Source organism: Poecilia latipinna, unplaced genomic scaffold (assembly GCF_001443285.1).
Source record: "Poecilia latipinna isolate Pla-1442-1.1 unplaced genomic scaffold, P_latipinna-1.0 Scaffold2580, whole genome shotgun sequence".
NCBI classification, from domain to species: Eukaryota; Metazoa; Chordata; class Actinopteri; order Cyprinodontiformes; family Poeciliidae; genus Poecilia; species Poecilia latipinna.
The window spans coordinates 31,624-46,847 of record NW_015115196.1 but is presented as its reverse complement, the minus strand read 5'-3'; the positions used below and the strand labels follow the sequence as shown (position 1 = coordinate 46,847).

Genomic DNA, 15,224 nt, shown 5'->3' with positions numbered 1-15,224 from the left:
TATATATATATATATATGCATGACAGATGCATTTTTTGTTACACTGCTCCATGTAAGTGTAATCTCCCGTGAGCCCTCTAGAGGTCAGTGTGTGATCACATCTTAAACATGATATAATCGGCAGGAAATCCAAAAATGAAACAGCATTTAAAGGTGAAACATTTACAGGGAAACTGATGACAGTATATAAGTCAGTATTTCTGTGTGGCTAACCCTGCAAACACCTGCAGCCTAATCAGAGCAGATCAGCTTTGTGGTGTTTCAGAGCTGAATGCAAAGGAAATACCAACATAAATGTATAGTCTTCTACTGCTAAAAAACACAATGTGTTAATTAGTTTTCACATTAAATGTTCGTTTCTTGTTTTTACTGCATCCTGGGCATCTGCTGGAGTTTTTCCTTCCACCAATCTTCCTTTTTCCCTCCCTCCCTCCTGTGATCTCTCCGGGTTGTTGTTGAGCAGCGGAGGCTTTCTGAGTCGCTGTGCTCTTCTCGACGCGCAATAATACACGGCTGAGTCCGCCGCCCCAGGGCGCTGGATCTGCAGGGCGGAGTTCAGGACGGAGGGTCGCCGCATTGCGAACCTGGACTTGTTGAAAGGAGGTTCCACGTCCCACGTGTCTTTACCGTGAGAGAGCGCCACCAGCTGCAGCCCGCCTGAGCTCCTCCGTCTGTACCAGTACATGTAGTAGTGCTGGTCGTCGTCCTGCTCGCACGTCAGCGTGACGGACGGGTCGTTTTCGCGGCTGATGGCGAAAGGCGGTTGAAGGATTTCAACGCAGACCGAGGAAGCTGCAACACGAGAGAGAAAAATGTCATAAAAACATGTGGTGCATGTGGTGAATGCTACAGGAGTCGATAAAATTGATTAAAGAAAAACGTACACAAGATAATCAGAACTATTATCATTGTCGTCATGGTGAATTTCAAATAATGTCTGCAGCAGAGCTGAACAGCTCAGCCTGCAGCTTCTGGAGCTTCTCAAAATATCTCGACTCGCTCAGTCTTTTCTTTGCAGCAAACGTCTCCTAGTGGAGCCTGAGGGAACTGCACCTCCACGTCAGATGGGTCTGAGCTTTAAGGGAACTGCTGCTGAGAACATTCAAGCTTAAAATATGTATTGAATAGACTTATAGACATTTTTCTGACAAGTAATATCACTAGACAGCTGTGCTGATCAATTTCAATCAGTTGTGTTCAATAAAGTAGAATATAAGTCCTGATGAGTTTTGGTTGTCAGATTAAATAAATGAACTTTTCAATAATATTCTGGTTTATTTTTTTTAATGTTATTTTAGTTGTTTTATGTTCTGTCCAGCAGTGCGGCACTCAGACTGGTTGTCAGGTTGAGGCCCGACAGATTTTCTTTCACAAGTGGAGCATTACAGCTTTAGCCACGATGCGCCACTTGACATATAAATGAAACTTAGAGTTTTCTTTGGGTTTATTTCAATTTTAATGGACAGAGACATGAAGAAAGGGAGAAAGTTGGGGAAATTGTTTAAAAGGAAAGAAGATGGGAGTAGAGGAGAGAAAGAAGCACAGCGAGAAAACATGTCAACTCTAAAAGTCTGCCGCTAAACCTGCAGAAAAAGAGGGGAAAAAGAGAAACCACAGCAGCAATCATCTTCTGCATGTAGAATAATAACTTTAACTTCTGTGTAAAGCAGTGGCGCAAAAAGTGGGTATGCAACGCATAGGGACGCAGCACCAGAGGGGGCGTCAAAACCCCGTCTGGAGGGGGCGGCGCACCGATTATGTTTTCCCATACACTTCAGCGTGCCTTACGCTCCTTCACCTCACGCACGTTATGAGGTAAATGTAGGTTTACCTTTCACGTAACGTCGTCTTGGGAGGGGTAAGAGCGAGCGTATGTTTTTCACGCTCCTTCAACCTTCCTTCGGTGGAGAGAGGGATGGGGGGAGGGCGCCGATTTATGTTTTTGCATCCACCTGAATAATGTGTAGTTGCACCACTGGTGCAAAGAAGAAAGTACATGATGATACATGTTTTAGTGGCAACCACAGCCCAGTGAACAGTGTAATTGACAAAAATCTGTCTCTAAACAGTGTACCGTCAGACTGTCAGTTCCTGAAACCACACACTAAAAAAAGTCTTAAAAGTGCAAGTGGGGTCAATGCGACCCCGTCGGATTGCACACAGTCCAGTGGACACCGAATCTTAAAACCATGAGACGGTTAAGTTGAAGTTAGAAGTAAAAACTGGAGGCCCATTTAGAGCAGAGGAACTAATTATTTCCTTCACTCTGCATCAATTGTTTGTCATATAAACAATTTTCCCCTGTGTTTTTAGGGGTGGGCTTTTATCGCATCGTTTATGATTTATCATAATAAATTTCTTACCACAGTAAGATTTTGAATATCAATAAATTTGAAAATATGATTAGATCTAGGTACTGCATGTGTTTTAGTGATACCAATCCCACTGCTTCGAGTGGCGTCCTAAAAAAGTGCAAATGGGAATATTAGTAGTAAGAGCATTGTTAGTGTGGCTATGATTGCTGTCATTAGGTCACAGTCATAGTCATAGTTACCTGAAAAGAGTCATGAATAGTTCTTATCACTTTTATTGTTGTAACAATATTACCTCAGAATATTGTGATAAAACTTCATGTCCATATCATGAAAGTGGACAGTCTCTGCGTATCTCAAAGACCAAACCAAAGCTATCAAAGCTCCTTCCTGCGCTCCTCTGATATGCTATTTGTACGAGGTTGTGGTTTGTCTCCACCACTGTGACGGGCAGCGCAGTAGTAGGTGCTGCTGTCGCTCACAAGCAGCCCAAATATGCGAAGAGTGAAGCTGTTTTCTTCGTGATCGATAAACAACTGGAAGCGTCCGGCATTCGTCTGGTTCTTTCTGAGGATGAACTCGATCTGAGCTCCACGGTGCTTCTGTTGATACCAGCACATGGTTAAATGAGCCATGAACTGTTTTCCCAACAAGCACTCAAACGTCACGTTGTCTCCTCGGTTAGAAATGACATCCGCAGGCTGGAGGATTTCAGCACTGAGACCTGAGAAAGATGAAATATTAAGTTTTAATCATTACAGTGAAATGTAGGTCAAATGCACGTCTACGTTGTGGCTGCCTGAACATGAGCGGTTTCTGTCGGTGTTGCTGGACTCGCCTAAGTGTAAAAGCAGAAGCAGATGAAAAGCTGTGATCAGCATGTTGTCTGAGGAGGAGCGCTGGGCTGAGTGAGGAAGAGCCGCTCTGTTCACAGGAAGGAGGAGAAGGAGGAGGAGGAGGAGAAGGACGAGGATGAGGAGGAAGAGGAAGAGGTCACATGATCACATGTCACCAGTCAGTGTGTCAAGTTGAGTTTTCATAGATTACAATTAAACATCCTCAACATCACCCAGCTTAATGACATCCAGTTCAAAAGTGATGCTGAAGAATTAATGCATTAACTAATTGGTTTGAGGTTGGAATAATAAAAAAAGTTGATAATTTATGAAGCTTATATTTAGTGAGCTCTGTCATTTATCAGACATACGCTTTAATCTGTCACAGAACCAAACCATCTGGTATTTTTCTTCTTTTACATTATGCACTACTTTGTGTTGTTGTGTCACATAAACTCACAATAAAACACTTTACTCTTATAGAAAACCATTAAAATCATTTGCGAGTCTAGATGGATACTGAAAAAACTGTAAACTGTAAAAAAAATATTCTGTTATCCAGACTTTTTCCTTATGTTTTGTTTTAAAGTTCATCCGGTTATGGATTCATTTTGTTTTAAGTCACACCTTTTATTTGTCACATCTTAATCTTAACGTTTTATCCATCAATATTTGTGTTTTTTGTCCTTTACTTGTCGTCTTTTCAGGGATCTGCAGGACTTCAGTCCATTAGGATCTGAGGAACCATTGAAATTCTAGTGACTGTTGTATTCCTGAATCCCTCAACAGTATATAATTACATTTTTGACTAAAATGTTTTTTTTTAAAGGATTTTTTTTCTAAAGTGAGTTTCCCTTAAAACTGAAGCTAAAAGTAAACAAACTGGAGTGCCATGTGTTTGAGCAGAAGAAGAAGTCATTGTGCTGTGGATCAGCTAAAGCGCAAAGACTCTGCTAACCAAACCAGCCGCAGCTCTTTCTTACACATCTGGGACACGACCTGCTATTTGTACGAGGCTGTGGTTTGTCTGCATCACTGTGACTGGCAGCGCAGTAGTAGGTGCTGCTGTCGTTCACAAGCAGCCCGGATATGCCAAGAGTGAAGCTGTTTTTGTCATGATCGACAGACGACCGGAAGCGTCCAACATCTGTCTGGAACTCTTTGAGGATGAACTCGATCTGAGCTCCACGGTGCTTCTGATGGTACCAGAACATGGTGTGATAACTCATGAAACGCTGGCCCAGCTTACACTCAAACGTCACCTTGTCTCCTTCAATAGAAATGACATCCGCAGGCTGGAGGACTTCGACAGTGAGACCTGAGAAAGATGAAACATTGAGTTTTAATCATTACGGTGAAATGTAGGTCAAATGCACGTCTACGTTGTGGCTGCCTGAACATGAGCGGTTTCTGTCGGTGTTGCTGGACTCGCCTAAGTGTAAAAGCAGAAGCAGATGAAAAGCTGTGATCAGCATGTTGTCTGAGGAGGAGCGCTGGGCTGAGTGAGGAAGAGCCGCTCTGTTCACAGGAAGGAGAAGAAGAAAGAGGAGGAGGAAGAGGAGGAGGAGGAGGAGGAGGAGGAGGTCACATGATCACATGTCGCCAGTCAGTGTCTCAAGTCGAGTCACAATTAACAATTTATTTATTATTAGTCCAGGAATTGGATTAACAATCCGGTTGTTAATCCGCTTAGATTAACAGCACTGAGAATGCATGTGTACCTAAGGTGGTCTGTAGTTTACCATGATGTGAAATCTGATGCAGATTTCTGTTTTTGTTTCCTGTCAGACCATCAAACAATAATTCACACCAACCAAAGATAAACTCCCCAAATACATGCAGTTTTTGAATGTTAATTTGATTTGTTAAAGGGGGAAAAAAGCTATTCAGGCCGATGTGACTTTATGTGAAAACATAAATCAGTTGCTGTGTGGAAAATCGAAAATAAGTTCATTCAATGGAAACATGGCAGTTTGGGAAACACTCGTTTTCTGAAAGAAGGCTTTGGCGCTGGGATGAGATGCGGGTCCGCCCCCCCCCCTCCCCCCACGAATTAAAATTGGTTTATTTCATAAAAGAAAAATATTCACATCATGTGAGTCACATGATCAGCAACCAAATGTTGTCACTGGCGCAAACGATGGAGAAGAAAGAGGTCAAGTAGTGGTTTGGGGGTCGTGGCGTGAACAAACCTCTTTATGTGTGATTTTATTTTTGCTTCTTATTTATTGGAAACACCGCAGTTGGTAAATTGTGTTTTTTTTTTTACATTAGTGAAATATTGACAAAGTTTTGTGCATATTTAAATGGAAACACAGTTAATAGTAGCATGTTCAAAAAGACACTAGTGTCCATGTTTAGAAAATAGCATTTCTTTGAAATGGTACAAATGTCAAGATCCTTTGAATTAAAGATCCTATCTTTAACAGGTGGGTTGATTTTCACACTGCTAATCTTTGCAAAAATGTCAGTAAATTCAACATGGCAGTCATTTGAGTTTGGCCGTCACCAGGCAGTCAAAGTGCTTTAAGAACATCAACTATTATGTTACAATAAAAGCAAAATGATGAAACAAAAAGAACATATAAGGAAAAACGACTAAAATCACAAATGCAGTCGAGTGATTTCATAGAAATCGGTTCTCATTAGACAAAGGCAACCCAACTTGAAGCTTTTCTAAACGCATCAGAATGAAATGGTAGGACTTTTAGTCATGAGGTTTCATTAAACCACATCACTGTGTACTGCCAGCGCAGAAATACACGGCAGAGTCTGAGGCAGAGGCTCCGTCGATGTTCAAGCCTCCTGTCTGGGTGTCTTTTCTTGTAATCTTGAACCTGCTTTCAAAGGCTTTCTCATAGACCGCTTCACTCCCGATGTAGCTGTATCCTATCAGCTCTATAGCACCGGTGTCTGTTTGCTGGTACCAGAGCATAACATTTAGACCGCTGTCGTTGTGACGGCAGTGGAAATCCACATCGTCCGCCATGTTGACTACTTTTGGATCAGTTGGTTGAAATTGTACACTCTTAGCTTGAACTGTGGGGAAAACGGATTGTTTGTTAGGTCTGATGGCAAATGTGCAGAAGAGGATTAGGGTCACTGGAAAATGTCAGAATTTTGACTTTTTTTTTTTCCTCAGAATTCTTGCTTTAATCTCAGAATTCTTATATTATAGTCAGAATTCTGATTTTCATCTGAGATTTCTGATTTTTTTTCCTCAAAATTCAGATTTTTTTCACAGAATTCTGACTTTTTTCTCAAAATTCTTAGAAAATGTCAGAATTCTAACTTTAAAATAACAATTCTTATTTTAAAATCTGAATTCTGATTTTAAGAAGTCAGAATTCTGACTTTAATCTCAGAATTTTGAGATTAATCAGAATTATTTTTTTCTCTCCTGTGACCCTAATCATCTTCCGTACAGATGAGTACACTTAAAAATAATAATAATAAAAAAAGTAAAATGGAAATTTCTTTACATTTTGAATGCATCATAACCTACACTGAGGCAAGATGAGGAGAAACAGGATCATCATCCTCGGCATCCTGCAGGCTTTTGCCGCTGCTCCCGTCAGGATCTGTAAAAAGATGCGACTTTTAGAAGCGTGAACGTCTCTGCCTCCTGCACAGGAGGAAAATGTATCAGGGTTTTTAGTGAGGGAGTTCCAATAAACCACATCACTGTGTGCTGGCAGCGCAGAAATACACAGCTGAGTGGGACGGATCTGCTTTGAGTATCTTCAAGGCTCCTTCGACTGTGTTTTTTCTTGTCAGCTTGTATTCCTTTTCAAATTCACCCTCGTAGTTTTGGGAGGTTTCATATCCGTATCCGATGAGGGTCATCGAGTTTGTGTCCTTTTTATTCTGATACCAGAGCATCACTATAAGAGAGCTATCGTCATGGCTGCAGGTGATTTCTACCTCACTGCTCTCATTAACTATGAGAGGAGAAGACTGGCGAAAATTTGCAGCGCTTACCTGATCTGTAGGAAAAAACAACAGAAGGTCAGGTCAGTATTTGCAATAAATGTCAACTTGGATTTGAAATCTTACTTGAGAACCAGAACCAGAGGAGGAGGAAGCCGAAGGTCTGTGTAGGTGAAGACATTGTGAAGCAATGAGGTGAAGAGAAGAGACTCCGTCGGGAGGAACAGGAGGAACAGCAACCTGGTCAAATCATGAACACACCCGATTGGAGGAGGCTGCATGTCAGGATGTCATGTGCTGTGGCTCCACCTGCTGGTAACATGAGCACAGGACAGCTTCGTCACACGCCTCTGCGTCTGATTGTTGTGAAATTAATGAGACAAAATCGATTTAGGAAGAAATGAATTGGGTAACAGCATGTTGCGGATTTCCATTTCGTTTCTAGATTTTTACTGTAAAATCATTTTGAAGCGAATCAAGTACTAGAAATTAAAATTAGTTGAATATATACAAAGTAGATTTGCTTCAGTTTTCAATATTGGTTCAATTCTGACATTAATAATGTTTATTCAATAATTTTTTTTTTGGTAGCATGTCCTAAATTGTTTTGATTAAAATTTAGGCAAATACCCCTTTAGAAAGAGCTATTTCTACTTATTTATTATTTCTATTTTTTATTAATACGGCCATATCGGGTGAGTTGTCGTAATATTTTGGGATTTTTATGTGTGTAAAAAATATTCAAGTATTTGAAAATGATTAAAGTCAAAGTATTTTTTATTAGGGTAACAACACAGAGTTATTGGCCACAGAATGTATTAAACCTGCCATCATCAATCAGTTCATATCCAGTACAGATTAAGTTTCTTCTATGTTTTTGTGTTTTTATGATTTAAAGCACTTTGAACTGCTATACAAATAATCTTGATTGATTGACTGATAGTTTACTGTAATAGCAATAGCAAAATATATTTTATTTTAGCATACAGGGCCCCACATTCTTGAATTTAAGCGATAACGATGTTCTTGTTGCTGAGCTTAGAAATCTCTCTGATCATAATTCTGAGGGCGGCAGGTGAGGAAGCAGCCATCCTCCTCTCTGCTGTGTGTTTTTGTCACAGTCTCCAGGTCTGCTGCTGCACTGTGTGACTGGCAGCACACAGATACACAGCCTCGTCTTTCTGCTGAACGCTGGAGACAGTCAGAGACCACTGCTTCGTGTGCGAGCGCTCTGCTTTGAAGCCGGATTTAAAGTCTGGCTCATAGTTGGCGTTGCCAGCTAGCAAATACACAATGAGCTGAATCTGTCCTCCGCTAAGCTGTCGGTACCAGTACAGATATTCATAGTCGGTGTCGTTCTGGTAGCAGTGCATTTCTGCGCTTGAGTTACTGATGATGTCTCTGGGCCACTGAGTGATCAGAACGCACTCACATACACCTGGAAAAACCACAAAGAAAGAAAAAAATCATAATTCACAATGGTTTATTATTAATTATTAATTACAATAAGAGAAACTGCACTGACTTTACCTGCGGTCCAAAATATAAAACATGCCCATGCAATGCTACCTGGTGTCATTTTGTCCTCAGAGGAGCAAAAACGGTTTAACTTCACTGAGCCGAGAGGTTAGCATCTATCAGGAGGAAGTGACATCACTTCTGAAAGAAAGATGGAGAGACGCTCATTTGTGAATATCCCACCCCTTTCTCAAACAACTTCAAGTCATAAACTTTATATAACACATGAAGGAGTCTCCCTCAATCAACTCCTTCATGTTACAAACATAAAGAAGTCTTTATGAATGTTTATGACTGGTGTCATGAAGTGTCATTTGGTAAATAATGTGACTTTTAAAGCTTTAAAAATCACATTAAAAGGGCCAGCTTTGAATTACTGGGTAAGTAGTGACACTTTAACGCAAAGTTGACACTTTTAATGGACTTTTGATGCAACTTTTAAAGCAACTTTACATTAAAAGTCTCATTATTTACTGAATGACGCGTCATGACAACAGTCAAACATTCATAAAGACTCCTTCATGTTTATGACAGTCATGTCAGTCTAATTCACACCTCTTACCAGACGTTTATCTCTCAGTCCATGCAGGTGTGAGCTGGAGTGTTTTTGTGCAGCAGCCGGGGGAAATGCAGCACTGTGTTAACTGGCTGCACAGAAATACTCTGCTGTGTCTCCTGGTTTGGCGTCGGAGACGATCAGCTGAGCTTTGCCTTTGGAATGACCCGTCATGTTGAAGCGACCCTCGAAGCCCTTCTCGGGACTTTGGTTTTCATAGTGAAGCAGTCCGATCAGGTCCATGGTCCGCCGGCCGCCTCCCGCCGCCGACTGGTACCAGAGCATGTAGGGATAGCTGTTATCGCCGTGGTAACAGTGGAGATGGGCAGCTTGTCCCGGCTCTACCAGGATGGAGGCAGGCGACTGCTGGATGATGGGTTGTGACGCCACGATGTCTACAAGACAAAAAAATAAAATAAAATAAGAGTTAAAGTAGCATAAATGTTTGTTAGAAAACTTGAACTCATCTTCTTACTCACCTGCAAACAAAAACAGAAACATCAGGACAGTGATTGACATTTTAGATTTTTTTATTATTTTTAATTTCCGTCTATAGAATTTGTTTGAAAATACAAACATGCAGAGATATTGTGAAAGAGCAAACCGGAGGGAAACCATTTAATGCACGTTTTAAAGGAGGAGGAGCTTACAGGGATCAACACATCCACGTGTTGTTGCTGCCCTCTGCTGGTCAGGGTTTAGATTCACTTTAGATTCAGACAGAATTAAAACTTTTGGAAAAATCCAAAGTTTAGTATGATTATTTTGTCTTATTAAATTGTTTTGCTTTTGTGTGCCTAATTTCCCCCTGTTAAATCATTTATTTTATCAATTTTATTTTTATTCATTGTTTTAGGAAAAAGAAAACTTTGCTACTTGATCTGCCTTCACATCTTTCTGCTCAATTTGATAATTATCATTGAAAAGTTTTTAAAAGGATTTTCAACTCATTGATTAATCATAATTAATGTACTAAATGAGACGCGTCTATTAGGAAGTAGAATCTGCTGATTTCTTTCCTGACTTAGAATGTATTTAAGTTATTTAAGCACCAAACCAGTTAAGCATCCAAAATATGCTAAAGATCTGTTATTGTTATTGTTATTGTTGTTGTTGTTGTTATTGTTGTTGTTGTTGATGTTGCACCAACCCTCCAGCAGCTCCTGGTTCTGTTCTGATTCTGTTCTGCATTCCTAGAAGCAAACATGTAGAAGCAACATTGATCCTCTAATCTTGATCAAACTCCCAGAAAACTACAAAACAGCTGATTTCCTTTAGATATAGACTAAAGACCCACCTTCTTAGAGTCACTACAGTGGAACATTTATTGACATACATGATTTTGATTCTGGCCTTTGACAAAATGTGATGTTTACTGCTTCCATCCATCCATTTTCTTTGCACCCTTGTCCCTCAGTGGGGTCGGCAGGGTTGCTGGTGCCCAACTCCAGCTAACGTTCCAGGTGAGAGGCAGGGTACACCCTGGACAGGTTGCCAGCCTGTTGCAGGGCAACACAGAGACCATGCACACCAAGGGGCAATTTGGAGAGGCCAATTAACCTGACATGTTTTTGGACTGTGGGAGGAAACTAGAATACCTGGAGAAAGCCCATGCATGCACAGGGAAAACATGCAAACTCCATGCAGAAAGACCAGGGCTGGGAATTGAACCCAGAACCTTCTTGCTGTAAGGCAATGGCTCTACCAACTCTGCCACTGTGCAGCCTATGTTTACTGCTTGTTTTATAATAATTGTTTTTATTATTTTAAAGCTCTTTTGAACTGGCTTGTTGCTGAAATGTTCACCACAAATAAACTTGACTTAAATTTAAATCTTTCACTCTTTGAGTGCAGTTATAGTTTGGAGTGTTGAGATTTAGATGTTTTCATTTTAATTTTTTTGTACACCTGTTTGTATTGTGCCGGCGTTGTTCTGCAGGCATCATGTGGCTTTATTGGTTTCCTGCTGTTCATGGGGGGTTTTTGTATGAGAGCGCCGCCGTCTTCTCCACTGTGCATACTCGCCGCTCCAAGATATTCTCCGTTGTACTCGGCGCCGGTCAGGTTCAGGATGTGGAGATGAGCCGTGTTTTCTCCGTCTCCGCTTACTTCGAAGCGGCCGACAAATCCGCCCTCGATGTTTGGGTTTTTATAAGACATGTAGCCGATCAGCTTCAGGGAAGAGTCTCCCGGTGAGCGCTGATACCAGAGGATGGTGTCGTAGCTCTGGATCTTGTGCGTCAGCGTCAGCTTGGCTGCATCGTGTAGCTGCAGAAGGAGGTCGGGTGGAGACTGAAACACAAGTTTCTCTTTGCTCGGGTAAACGCCTGTGGGACAAAAAAAAAGATAAACTGTTTAAAAATGAATTATGTAGTACATATGTTTTTTTGCAAAAATGACGTGAAAATTTAAGGGATACCTTCAATCCAGCACAGAGTGACGATGCACACTGTGAGGTGATGAAGCTTCATGTTGGAACTGAGCGACCTGCTGATCTCTGCAGAGCTTCCTGAGCAGGAAGGCGGAGCAGGAAGTGACCTCGCTGTATAAAACTGAAAAATTATTCACACTGCTTAAACTTTTTTCACATTTTTGTTCCAAGGAGTTCAGGCTCCGCCTTGTTAAATTCATATCACGGCGTTACATTGTTTCTCATTTTGGCTTGAGGTCTAGACTTTAACTGGGCCATTCGATTACATGAACATGCTTTGATCAAAATGCATTCTAAGAAAACTAATAAAGCTAAATAAAATAAAAATAAAAAAACAACAGAATTATTATGATTATTAATTTTAATCCTCTACTTTGGGCACATTCCCAGGTCTTGTCTATGTTTTGCTCCAACCTTCAACCCACAAAACAAAACATTTGTGTCACTTATTCAAATCTCCACCGTTTGCAGATGGAATCGCTTCAGTTGCATTTTGTTCTTCCAAATACAAAAGTCCTTGTAGGCTGAAGTGAGAGCAGAGTCGTAGAGGTTTTTGTCAGGAGCAGGTGGATGTTTGATCCACTGTGGGTTTACTGGCGGCGCAGAAATACGTGGCCTCGTGTTCGGCCGCCTTCAGGCTCCTGATGAAGAGCGAGCCGTTCTTGGCGTTGTTTCCGCTCAGATCTCCTGCTAAGCTGAAGCCCTTCTGCCTGAAAGCCTCCTCGACGCTGTCGTCTTTAAACTCCACGTATCCGTAGCCGACGAGCTCCAGGGCGACTTCGGCGGACCGCCGTCGGTACCACAGCATCACTCTGAGGTCTCCGTGTTCATGGCTGCACACCAGCTGCACGCTTTGTCCTTCTCTTCCCAGGAGAGCCGGAGGAAACTGATGGACGTGAATGTCCAGAGAAAAACCTGCTGCAGTGAAAGTTTTTTTTTTTTACAGATTAGTGACTTAAGAGGTGCAGGAACATTTACATGTTATTCCAGAATAAAGTAGCTGGTACCTGTGAGGAAATGGCAAAAAATAATTAAAATCATTTTCGCTGAGATGAGGAGAGTTTGTTTTACATGCACAAGTGAACTGATTCTGTGTCAGTTGTTGGTGTTTCTTCATCACTGTGATGTCACCAGATGGGTGGAGTCACTTCATACACTCTGGAAAAAATTAAGAGACCACTGCAAAATGATCAGTATCTGATTTCATAGGTACATGGTTGAGTAAAATGAATGTTGCTCTTTTATTCTATGAACTACTGACAACGTCTCTGAAATTCAAGCAAAACTTTAGTTTTTATTTGCAGAAAATGAGAAATGGACAAAATAACAAAAAAGATGCAGTGCTTTAAGACCTCATGCAAAGGAAACAAGTTCATATTCATTTAGACACAATAATACTGATTTTTTTAGCTCAGGAAAAGAATCAATATTAGGTGGAATAACCAGAAGGTTTTCAATGGGCTTCAGTGCAGGCGGCTCTTCTTTTTTTTCCAGAGCTGTATACAGTGAACACCAGACTGAAATATTTTAATAAATTCTTTTTGATTTTTAATTTTTTTAAAATTGTTTAAGGAGAACTGTTATGTTTTCTTAAAAACCAAATGACATGCCTTTGGATAATTTGATTATCAACAAATATATATTCAGATTTGAAAATGAGGAAAAGACAAACTTAGTGTATGAACAGAGCAACACTAATGAATACAATATTGCACATTTTAGCATCAAGACAATTAAAATTTCTTTTACATTACAAAATCTTCACACAGTTGCCCATTTTGAAACAAGCAGTAAACATTATGTTTTGTCAAATGGCATCATCAAAAAGGATTTTAATTAACTCATCCTTTCGGCAGTTTTACAGTTTCCTGGAAGTTTGTTCCAGATTTGTGATGCATAGAAGCTGAATGCTGTTTCTCAGTGTTTGGTTCTGGTTCTGGAGGTGCAGAACAGAAGAGCTGAGAGGACTGGAAGGTTGATACAACAACAGCAAATCTTTAATGTGTTTTGGTGCTAAGTCATTCAGTGATTTCTAAAATAATGAAATCATTTGAGATAGACCCTTAAAAACTAGTGTGTGTTATTCATCAAGATTTAACATAATCCTTAACTTTTCAACTCAAAAAGCCAATTAAACAACAGCAACACAACATAAAATCACCTCACATGTGTCTGTAACCAAAATATGATTTTATACATTCACGACAAACTCATTTTAATGTCAAACAAAAATAACCAGAGACAATACCAAATGTAATTTTTGTATGTTGATTTTATTTTTAAGGGGTAAAACTCAGCCTTACATGAACCTTTGTGAAAAAGTAATCTCACTCTACTTTTTAAATTTAGAATAAACTTTTATTAACCTAATTCTCTGGAAAGCTTAGCTCTAATTTATTAGCTACTATCCATGGGCAAGTTTTGTTTTTTGGCATTTTTTTTTCTTTTTTAATGAAACTGTGTCACTTTTTAGCATGAAGACGCTCAATTAAAAACAGAGAAGCAGGTGCTTGAGAGCAGTTTTTCCCCCAAATTCTTCTGCTAAACCACTGAGGATGATGATGATGATAAAGCAGTTTTTGTAAAGCACAGGCAGGATTCTTCATCAGTGTGCTTCTTGCGCTGCGCAGTAGTAAATGGCCGTGTGTTTCTGTTCCACCATGTTGATCACCAGAGAGGAATTCTTTGCTGTGCTGCCGCTCAAGTCTCCGACGATTCGGATGTTTTGATCGTCTTCATCCTCCATCTTGATGCTGCTTGTGTACAAATGTCCAATTAGTTTCAAAGCCGTGTCTGCAGGCGGCTGCTGGTACCAGAGCATTATCCAGAAGTTTGTTTTCTCATGAGTGCAGAAGATGTGAACTTTTTCTCCAGGTTTCACGATGAGGTCGGAGCGGGACTGATGGACCTCAAGGCCGAAAGCAGCACCTGGAAGGCAACAAAGATCGATAAATTATCTCGAAATGTGAGGAATTTGTTCAAAATTTGCTCCTGTTCACAAGTGAATACCTGTTATGATACAAAAAAGGAGAAAACAGATCATGTTAAAACCCGATTGGTGACATTAAATCTTAAGAATGTAACAAATACTGTCAGACTGCGATTCTGATTCTAATAGTCGACTGAACTATGAGAGAAAAAGTGACGGCATTAAATCAAGAAGTGGGCGGGGCTTATTCAAACATAACCCAATGACTTCAGCTGAAACCGGCCTGAGTTTTTGTATGAACAACACTGGCTTTGCTGTCATTGTGCATAGCTGGCTGCACAGTAATACACCGCAGTGTGTTCAGGCTTCAGGTCAGTGATTATCATAGAGGCGTTCTTCGCCGTCTCTCCACTCAAGTCTCCGGTAAAATTAAAATGTCCCTTAAAAGGATTTTCAATTTCTTTGCTGCCGTAGTTCAAGTGTCCAATGCGCTTCAGCGCTTCGTCTCCGGGGGATTTATGGTACCACTGCATGAGCGTGTAGTCGGTCTTTCCATGGCTGCAGACCATCTGCATGTCCTGTCCAGGTTTTCTGAAAGCTGCCGGAGGAGTTTGATGAACCTCGACGCTCAGACAAACGCCTTGAAGATTGAAAGAAAATTCAGTTCAATAATACATCATTTTTTGGTCATCTTTAAACTTTATATATATAT

The 15,224-nt window shown here is 40.5% G+C and overlaps 1 protein-coding gene and 2 gene segments (V, D, J or C); all 3 read right to left on the bottom strand.

Moving 5' to 3' along the window:
• The window catches only part of LOC106938379 (uncharacterized), a 15,836-nt gene extending 14,825 nt beyond the window's left edge, over positions 1–1,011 (bottom strand). The window contains exons 1-2 of the mRNA XM_015020423.1: positions 885–1,011; positions 345–792 (exon numbers count right to left, since the gene is read on the bottom strand). Coding sequence (XP_014875909.1) covers positions 345–792; positions 885–918 — 482 coding nt within the window. The 5' untranslated portion in view covers positions 919–1,011. The remainder of the gene's footprint in view (positions 1–344; positions 793–884) is intronic.
• Positions 1,012–5,451: 4,440 nt separating this feature from the next.
• Positions 5,452–7,325, bottom strand: LOC106938386 (Ig heavy chain V region 733-like). The segment is given in 4 exon segments: positions 5,452–6,187; positions 6,654–6,729; positions 7,130–7,134; positions 7,205–7,325. Coding segments are annotated over 4 exon segments (441 nt in total).
• A 1,327-nt stretch (positions 7,326–8,652) lies between these two features.
• LOC106938388 (Ig kappa chain V-III region VG-like) lies at positions 8,653–9,674 on the bottom strand. The segment is given in 3 exon segments: positions 8,653–8,737; positions 9,159–9,547; positions 9,632–9,674. Coding segments are annotated over 2 exon segments (351 nt in total).
• Positions 9,675–15,224: the final 5,550 nt, after the last annotated feature.